This window comes from Pollicipes pollicipes, unplaced genomic scaffold (assembly GCF_011947565.3).
Source record: "Pollicipes pollicipes isolate AB1234 unplaced genomic scaffold, Ppol_2.1 Scaffold_7231;HRSCAF=8579_pilon_pilon_pilon, whole genome shotgun sequence".
NCBI lineage: Eukaryota > Metazoa > Arthropoda > Thecostraca > Pollicipedomorpha > Pollicipedidae > Pollicipes > Pollicipes pollicipes.
This window is the reverse complement of record NW_023597034.1, coordinates 45,266,533-45,276,529: the sequence shown is the minus strand read 5'-3', so window position 1 is coordinate 45,276,529 and position 9,997 is coordinate 45,266,533. Positions and strand designations below refer to the sequence as shown.

General features: G+C 54.6%; 1 protein-coding gene across 1 annotated transcript; it reads left to right on the top strand.

The window, feature by feature from the left end:
- Positions 1–6,599: 6,599 nt before the first annotated feature.
- On the top strand, positions 6,600–7,574 carry LOC119110561 (uncharacterized). Its single transcript, XM_037234439.1, has one exon. The coding sequence runs from the start codon at positions 6,618–6,620 to the stop codon at positions 7,182–7,184; it is 567 nt and encodes a 188-aa protein (XP_037090334.1). The 5' UTR covers positions 6,600–6,617; the 3' UTR covers positions 7,185–7,574.
- The last annotated feature ends 2,423 nt before the right edge of the window (positions 7,575–9,997 follow it).

Sequence of the window (9,997 nt, the reverse complement as noted above, 5' to 3'; positions counted from 1 at the left end):
ACCCGCGAGTGCTTTAGGTGGCGTGGGGACACTTGTCTCCAGTTTTGGGGGAAATGTGACGTGAAATAGATAAGGAGGGAAATTAACTGCAAAGAGTAGCCGTGAAGAGTAACAGTGATATTGATATGGTGTATGACTGCGTTCCACAGTAAATTTATAGCGTTTTAAGTTAACACTTAAGGGGAGAAGGAAGAAACTGAAATGGATTGGGGATGGGAAGAAGCTCTCAACGTACGGATGGAATAGATGATGGTAATTATGGAGCAAGAACACCACTTCAAAGGTAGTGTGTCATGGTCGCCGGCAAGCCAGAGTTTGTGTGCGGTCTGAAGAAAAAGGTAAAGGGAGAAGGGAAGGTAAAGTTAAGAAACCTTCCCTCAGCCCACACATCGAACGCTCTGCCAACACGCATGACGTCACGCATTCCAGCTGACAATCGTGCTGACGAAGGATCGAACGGGGCCTCGATCTAAGTTTAGATATCACCATTAATTTGCATCACCATTTGCAGCACAATCAGCACCATTTATTTTCTATAAACATGGCTGCTATTGATGACTACCGTCACTTTGCTATGTATACATGAAGGCAGAGACAGGTCGCGGTGAAAACAGTGAACATATTGTCAGTTGAGCCCTTACAAATGTGAAGCTCGCGCATCTTGGCATGCATCGGTGCTTTGGAATTGGTGGGCCGCCAGCCGTCGTTATATCGACAAGCTGCGCTGCAGTCTGGAAGTTCTAACCGCACCCAACCAAGAGTCTAATGAGGAACAACAACGCTCGTCTGGACTTCCGTCCGCCTTGCACTCCGCAACCACTGTTATGCTTGCTTCAACATGCGACAGCGCCGCCCGGCTGCGTAACGGTGGCTCCGCAAGTCCGCCAGCGGCTTCACTACAGTCAGATAGCAGTGTTACCGTAGTCAGACGACGGCGACCCCATCGGCAGTCTGTGCAGTCTGACGGCAGACCTGCTGCAGTCTGACGGCGTCTCCGCAACACTCTGATGGCAGCCCTATCGGCAGTCTGCGCATTCTGACGGCGGCCTTATCTTAAGTTCGTGCAGTCTGACTGTGGCCCACTGCAGTCTGACGGTGGCCTTATTGGCAGTCTGTGCAGTCTGATGGCGGACCTGATGCAGTCTGACAGCGGCCCTATCTAAAGTATGTGCAGTCTGGCCGCGGCTCCGCTGCACTCTGACGGCGGCCCTATCGGTAGTCCGTGCAGTCTGGGGACGGCTTTGCTGCACTCTGATGGGGGCCCTGTCGGCAGTCTGTGCATGCTGACGGCGGACCTGGTGCATTCTGACGGCGGCCCTATCGGCAGTTTTCGCAGTCTGGCGGCGGACCAGATGTAGTCTAACGGCGGCTCCGCAATACTCTGATGGCAGCCTTATCGGCAGTCTGTGCAGTCTGGTGACGGCTCCGCTGCAGTCTGACGGCGTCTCCGCTGCAGTCTGACGGCGTCTCTGCTGCAGTCTGACGGCGGACCTGCTGCAGCCTGACGGCGGCCCTATCTAAAGTCTGTGTAGTCTGACGGCGGATCTGCTGCAGTCTGACGGCGGATCTGCTGCAGTTCGGCGGCGACTCTGCCGGCAGTTCTCTAGCGGAAGTGACGGTCGGGCTATGCAGGCTCAGATCCAGCTTCTTTGCGTAGCGCGAAAGCGAGTGGTGCTGGTGTAGCGTCTGCCGCGCCGCGTCTTCGCGGTGTGGTGCACTTCAACAGCGTGCGGCACCAGTCTGGCCATCGCAGGGGGAAGGGGAAGGGGCCCAGGAACACACTGAAACGGCGATTCATAAGCCGCTAGGTGAGTCACAGAGGATTCGTGAACTGATAGGCCGAGCGCGGAGGGGTCGCACCAGTGTTGACTGGGGGACTACAGTTCCCAGGAGCCTTGCGTGTCTTGCCAAGCGGCCGGTAGGACGTTGCCGTTTTTGTCATTCGACTTCATCGACTAATTTATTCACGTATTCTTCCAAAAAATGGTCTTATTCCTATCTCTATGCCCTCCCATAAAACACAAGGGGAGTCCACCAAAACACCGGAGCAGGCCCGCCAATACGCGAATCCTAGCGACGCCGCTGCTGAGGCGCCTCCTGGAAGGGATTAGAGAACGTCGCCGCCGCCAATTCCAGGACGTTCAGCTTTGTCGCATGGGCTGGTTTGTTTTCATAGTGACCGTCGGCAGAAGGCACACGTTCTCGGTATTGGGGCCTCCTGACCGGGGCATTAAATCTATGTTTTAGTCTGGCAGACGGCCTGTAAGAGACAAATGCTTCCGCATTTTCAACGCACCCATGTGCGTGTCAAACTGAGCTTTGTTGAACACGTTGGGCTGGGTACGTAAAGCATTTCACAGCTCTCAAATGTTGTTTTCAGGTGACTCTATGTTGTCGGAGGCAAAAAGGCAAAAAAAGGAGACAACACGAAGAGTAAACACAACTCAAGAGTTCAAAATAATTCCGAACACTGTCCGCATTTCGTTGGCACGCTAGCGTGAGGCAAGGTTGTGTTCAGGAAAAGCACTTCCACGCGCAATTGGACATTCCTTCTGGTCATGAGATTTTTACAGCATATTACACCAAAACGTACACATGCAACATGTGGATGGCGAGGGGTAATGTGTGATAACGGCATCCTCATGGTTTGATCATGATTTAAGTTATAGGAGTTGAGTTCACGGCGGCAACCTCAGAACTACACACGCACGAGTTTTCCGCAGTGAAGATCTTTGTACTTTGTTTTCCTTTCATTACTTCCGGGAGGCGGATGTTCCAGCTAGATGAATCCAGCCGTATCTTTCCCCGTGGCAGCGTGTTTTTGTCTCCGTCTCGCGATGACCACTCGACGATGCTCTTACGGCAAGGCTCTTACAGGACCACAAAGTGAGGCAGGGACGGCACAGCAGGGTAAGGGCAGAGGGGAGCAGTTTCCTCCCCCTCTAAAAAATAAGAGGCCCCTTTTCCCAACTAGAGGCGTTCTGGCTACGCGTAGAATTCCAAAAATGCAGATAGTGAAGGCCCCGAAAACTGAACTAGAGAATACAAAATCGGGCTCAGAAGACCCTTTGCCTCATCAACAGACCCTCTCCGGAGTCCTGAGGTAACTTTTATAGATGAGGTAGCCAGTGCTCTAGACCAAGAGGCTCAGTGCTGCCTTAAGGAGGCTCCCTGGCTGATTCGGGAGGCCCCGTTATAACCTAGAAGGTCTCTGTTCCCGTTTAGGAGGCACCCCCTATATTCAGGAGGTCCCGTTTCTGGAATAGGTCATTTTCATGCATCTGATGGCCATAGTTCCGGATCAGGGTCAGGTTTCGAGATAGCGAGGCCTGTTGGCTAGCTTTGGGGGCCCCTTCGTAAATCGCATGCGTTCTGTTCTGAACTAGGAGGCCCCTCTTTGCATCAGGAGGTCTTTTTCTGGAATAGCAGGCCCTGTTTTAGGCTAGTGATACCCTTTGCTGGATAATCAGAAAGCCCCCATGTTGGATTTCTTTCTTAGCTGGTGACACCTGTTCACTTGGACATGATGCAGGTTACAGTTTGATTAGGGGGCACATGCTGTCGGTACCCCTTCCCTTGAATACTACACCCCTGCGAGGAGGCCCCATTTTGTCCAAGAGGCCACCTAAAAACCCTGCCCCCAAAACAGAACCCGTGGCGTCGCCCTCAAAGTACGGACAATTTCCTTGACCCTCCCCCAGGCCTCCTGCCATATCACCAGATGTCGTGGCCGACCCCTGCACCTGCTCCGTCACCTGGCGATCAGGCGGAGTTGTTTTGATGTTGGGTCGTAATCGCTTTAGGGCCATCTGACCGCCACCGCCCCGCAATCACACGTTATCGTGTTCCTAAATCGAAAGCCGCTATAAAGCCATCATTGTCAGTCACATCCACACGTTGGAAGGTTCCTGAAGCCCTTCCTGTTTAAACCGGATCTTTCGGTTAAATGCCGGTTTCGGACTGGATGCCTTTAACCGGATGCCTAAACCGGTGTCTATATTAAGCTGGAGATGACATGTCTTTCGTCTGAGCTCGCCGGCGTTTCCCTGCAAAGTTCAACGGCCCTGTGCTCGTCTTGCGCCCATGAAAAGTCAGTGTATACGTCCATGAATCGTTTTTGATCCGTCTTTTTCACAGGGGCATCATCTTGACGCTGTAATAAGTTTGCGAAACTTTTACCTAAGCGTGAGCCCTGGGGCAAGAGCCCCGAGTACGCGGAAGAGTACTTCACTTGTGACAGTAGTTTACTCCATAGCGTTACGGTCTTGGAAAAAGGAGAACGGTAGCATTATTTCATTTGTTTGCGATTTGCTGCAAAAACTGTCTTTCTGATTCAGCTGGGAAATTCCTCCCTATTCTAGTAAGAAAAATAAGCTCTTAATAAACCCAATTACTTTATGGAAATGCTTTTGCGCGCGACAAAAATAGACCGGACAGAAGGACAGGCTCACCATGAATCTTGGGCTCAGAGCGATTCGTTTAAGGCAGACAACACAAAAGCCCGTATATTACCCTACCTCACTATTACGGGAACCGCGTCGCAGAAAGTTCTGATTATCGGCTGCTGATCAAACAAGTGCCATGTACAAGAAGAGGTCTGCAGATGGTGAAGACAATATACGTATGCATGACTCTTAACTTGAGGATGCCCCAAATATGAGCCGCAAAGTTTACTTGGCAAGACATGATTAACAACCGTTATTCAAAGTTTGGAAACGAGCGATGTGTGAACCCACAGTCGGGTAGCATCTCGGAACACGGACAGGCGGGATATTCCAAATTTGGGGTCGGCTCGGAAGCATCCCTCTCTACTACACCATCGTGCATCCATGCCTGGTTTTGGCATCCAGGAAGCGCCTCAAGTGTTCATTGGGAATCCAGTCCCCAGGTGCAAGGGGACTCCAGGGGACTGCGAGCACTCAAACAGGGCTTTTGTTGGTATGCATGGTTATATCCATGGGTCCATCAAGGTCCTCGTTTCAGAATATGAATATGGGTCCTCAGAGACTTAGCAATATCGAGCGACCCAGTTGCAATGGATTTAATGGTTATTACGGTCGTAACGGGCCCGTGTGGCGGTACCTGAAAGTGGTTTTACAACCGCTGTTACGAGAGCACTTCGGGCTATGGGTGGGGCCAGAGCATGACAGAGCAGGGTTACACACCTGACACCGAGTGTCAGGTTTTGGAGCAAAACCCCACAGGACAAAAAGCTTTCATGCATCTGAGCTTCCGCAATTGGGCGCGATGAAGGCGTTGGATGACTAAAAAGGCCATTCAATGAGTCGCACTTCAATCTATGGAACGATCGACTAAGTTAGCCGAAAGGATAAGCAGAGGGCATTACGTTATGGAGGGCTTTGCATTGCATTGCGTCACAGTTACATACAGCTTCACATACTGCACTAACATTCCAAGAGTGAGGTACCGCACCCAGCACTCACGCTTACAGCACTAACGAGCCAAGAGTGAGGCATCGCTACATACAACTTCACACACTGCACTCACATTCCAAGAGTGAGGTACCGCACCCAGCACTCACGCTTATAGCACTAACGAGCCAAGAGTGAGGCATCGCACCCGGCACAGTTTAAAGTCTTGGGTTGAAGGAATGTTTGGCAAACTGCACGAAGTCGGACGACCCTTCGTGTCCTCCGTAAGTTCATTTCAAAGTACGCCATAGCGTGTCTAATGCACCCACAAAACGGCACGGGCGCGGTAGATCGTGAACGGCACCAGTACAATCGTGGACGTGATGACGCTTCGGAGCTGGCGCAGAAGAGGATTGATGACCGGTTCGACGTGACTTCCGTGCAGTCTGACCTCGCGCACCAGCATTGTAGCCCCATTGACATCCCCGTGGATTCTGAAGATTCATTTTACTCTGCTTAATCATTTACATCATCGTTAGTGAGAAAGCTTTGGTGAGTAGCGTTAAAAAATGGATGAGGCACTTCAAAGACAGTCCTGGCCTCGCCTGTGCGGTACTCGAGCCCACCCTGCCGTAGCCCTAAAAGTCGCATGGGAATCACCTCGATGGCGTAAAATAGCATCTCATTCTGACCACGTGGTAGGGCATTCCTCGACCGAACAGGGTCACAATGTTTCCGGCCCTGGCCCGGATGCCGGCCTGATGTGCCCGGACCGACCGGTGACGTCACAGGTCGCTGGCGTTTGACACGGCCGGCGTTGCTATAAATGCGCCCCAGGTTACTGGCAGTCGGTGGCCGGAGACTGGCCAGTTGGGTGTGGCGCCGACGGGGGTCGCGCTCCGTCGAAGACGTCCAGGCAGCGTGCAGGGAGCGTGCGCGGAACCCTCCAGGGAGCGATCAAAGTGCGTCCAGGGAGAGTTCAGTCCGCCTCCAGGGAGCATTCGGAGTGTGCCCCGAGGAAGCAGCCCCGGCTGCCTGACAGCAGACTATGGCGGACCGCGTGTTCCCGACGCCGCCGCCGCGTCGCAAGAACTCGGCTGATCATGCGGCGACGCCGCCGCAACCGCGGCGGCCGCCGAAGCTGGACGTGGTGGCTGCGTCTTCGCCGCCGCCCGGCCGCCGGCTGACCTGGAGGCCGGCCACCGTCAGCCCGGGCCGGCTCAGGCCGAGCCCTGGGGCCTCACCATGCCCGCCGTGCTTTCCAGCATGGACAAGACCAAGGTGGCCTCCTACCTGCAAAGTCGCATGAAGGACGTGAAGGACGGCGCCTTTCAGACGGCAAAAAGCAGCCTCAGCTTCGGCGAGCGCTTCACGCTGGCCGTGCTGGACAAGATGAAGCGGTGGTCGCGACGCGGCTTCACCCACATCTTCCTCTTCGCCGTGCTCATGTTGTACAACGCGATCGGCGCCTGTGTGATGATGATCCTGGAAAAGCCGGCGTCCGGGCAGCACAGGGACCTAAATCAGCTGAAGCTGGACGTGGTAGAGCGTCTGCTGAACAGAACAGATCCCGGGGCGGTCGTAAACGCGACGGAGTTCCGGCTGGAGGTGCAGAGTGAGATCGATGCCCTCCTCGAGACGTCTTTTGAGCAGTTTAACCTGTTGCGCTGGCACCCGGACCCGGACGACAACCCGTGGGGCTTCTGGGGATCCATGTTCTTCTGTTTCACCATTCATTCGACCATTGGTGAGTACGATGCCATGCTACTGATCACCTGTTGGGAGTTCCAGGAGCTACAAATGCATTTATAAGCGAAGTTTCCGTCTCACAGATGTATGGGCTGTACCCGTTATTTTGCGTATTCGTTAGGCAAGGGTGACAATTGTTCGCGAAGCTGCGATCAACGATAAGCTTTTAGGACAGGTAGGTGCAAGGTTGGGCTCGCTTCGCTCAGCATGGTGTGATTATGTTTCAGCATCAAAGCTCACACGCCCCGACTGATTGGCATGTTCTTATTTTTGCACTCGAAACCACAGACAGAGTACCTGTGGTGAGGGGCGGTCTGTAGGTCGGCATGGAAATTATGACACGTTGTTCCAATTTGCACGCCAATTTGTAAGGTGGTGGCACGATAGTCGTAATAGTGCAATATTTTTACATTGAGTTAAACGTGGCTGAGTTCATCACCACTGCCATCTTGTGCGCCTGTTGATCGTTGGGAATCCTTACGGGTCGACATTTCATGCGGCGTACTGGGTGAAGCGTATGTGAAGGGACCGTCGGATCAGGCATGCAGTCTGCTGTCGCGGTATTGGCTCTCCTAGATACCGACAGCGGTGGTGAATCATGTCAGCCATTATAAGACGAACGCTTCGCGCACCGTTTCGTTCCACGCGGCGTCATAGGCTAATTACAATTTTCCGAAATATGGGAGCAGTTGTTTATGATTCTACCGTCTCTCGTCATTCCGCAAGCCAATGCTTGTACGGATTACGTTGCCAGAATGGGTCATGTGGCGGAAAGGAGGTTTTCATTGGCTTTCCGCTTTGCATGGGCTTTCCCATGCCAGGATTCGCACGGGCTGATGGACTGGAAGTAAAGAGCACGCTGCTCCCAGGGCTATTGCTCCGGCATTCATTTTGGCTCAGTCGGGGCTCAGTGTGGTGCGTCATTTTTGCGGCCCAGATGCCAGGCTGACGGCAAGCGTGAGTGATACGCAGGTATTTCAAGCCTCTCGCCACATTCCCGCGGTGGCGCGCTTACCTTTGACCTTTGTGTCTAAAGTGAGTTCGTGACGAGCCGGGAGGCCACGTCGCGGAGTCCATTCATTTGACCCACCACTGCAGCGTTGCCGCTGGCCACGGCTCAACGGCACGATGGGCGTCACGCGCATCTCTCGCCCCCAGTCTCCCAGGCGCGGCTCCCGATGGAGCGTTTGGTGGTCTCCGCCAGCTCTCATGCCGTCCAAGCTTCTAAGCTTCCGTGTGCCAATGCCGAAATCCAATCAGTTTTGACCCGCGACGCTCAGCTAACAGCTGAGTTTTTGGCGACCGCAGACCAATACGTCAGCGATATTGCGACACAGCACTTGCAGCGCATGGACGTTTTGAAAGCCAAGTTGCACGGTTCTTTGTTCGTCAGGACCTTGAATGGTCATAAAGCCACACTACCATGCCAATTAATTCCGTTGAGCTGGCATTAGAAACTTTGCGTCAGCTGCTTCAAACAGGACATCGTGCCGTCAATGTGCAAAAAACAATGTGTCGTTTTGAACACAGCTGATATGGCCGGAAGACGGACGCTCCCCACGGGTCGTCGCTGCCGCCAGTGGGTGTCGCTCCCTGTTCACACACGCTGTTCACGCGTTTGAATCGGGTGTGCCGTCTAGTCCCGCGGCGTCTGGCGCGGCCTCTCCTCAAGTCACTGGTGCTGGGAGGCAGCTGCAGCGCGCCGCGAAGGGAGGGGCGTCACCGGTGAGGAGGAGAACACGGGAGGCCGTGGAGAGGAGAAGGGCCTCGATGTCTGACTGACTGGTGGCAACCAAAGGGGAGGTCACCCACAGGTGGCCGCGCGGGCGGTGGGATGAGTGTCCACTGCGCTGTCGAGGGGTCGAATCTACTGGACAACTCTTCGACCGTGCGAGAAAGAACCGTGCTCCGGTGGCTCATGTAGACAGGGGACGTTACGGGCACCATGAGCCCACCTGAGCCCGCACTGATAAATCCCGCACGCGGCTCGTCGAGGCGGGCGAGAGCAATCTGGCGCACCCCGCCAGCCCGTCTATAAGCGGGTCCGGCTACCGGTGCCGCTCTGAATATGCTCATCGACGCGTCTAACCCCCCTGGCGTGATCAAGATATGCGACACGTCGGACTTGGACGCCTCAGCGAGCGCCCGCGGCCGACGGGGTGAGCGCGATATGACGGGTCGGCCGCCGGAGTCAGCCGGGCACGCGCCGCCAGAACAAACAGCGGAGCCGGGGCTCGCGACGGGCGGGCGACTCAAATGGGCCGCGGCCGCCCCGCTGAGTCAGCGCCACCGCGTGCTGCCCGGCCCGCCCTCATCAGCGGTGCACGCGTCAGCCGTCACCTGACCCCGATTAGAAGCTCAGGCCGCGGCGGTGGCGCCAGCTAGGTCGCCGGCCGTCCAGCGGCGCGACTGAGGCGCCAGCTGTGAGCGCCCTCGTCGGCTGAGGCGGATTGCCCGGCGTCGGCTGAGGCGAAGTGTCCGGCTTTGGCTGAGGCGGATTGCCCTTATGTCTTGTGCCCTTGGTGATATGTCTGGCATCTTCCGAAGCGCCAGAGGTGTCCAGGATCGATAGGTATGCTTGCTGTGAGGAAAATTTTCCAAACCTTTAAAATAACCATTCCTTTCAGATACGTGTGACTGTTTATTAAGAAGACGGAACAAGCATCACTCACACTTCCACCAAAATCACTGAGTGCAAAACACCCTTCCTCGTGTCGCCCGAGCCCTCGCGCGCCTGCCAAAAAAATCCTACCAGTCAGCTCTCTCCCATGAATGCAGACGCACGCGGAAAACGGCTCATAAGACAACCCAGGGCGGCTGCCAATGAGATCAGAGGATTGGCTAACACAGTCCCCTTTCATGCGTTCCCTTTTGCC

What these genes read in the sequence shown, in the direction of transcription:
- LOC119110561 (XM_037234439.1), top strand. Translation starts at nt 6,618, where the DNA reads ATGCCCGCCGTGCTTTCCAGCATGGACAAGACCAAGGTGGCCTCCTAC.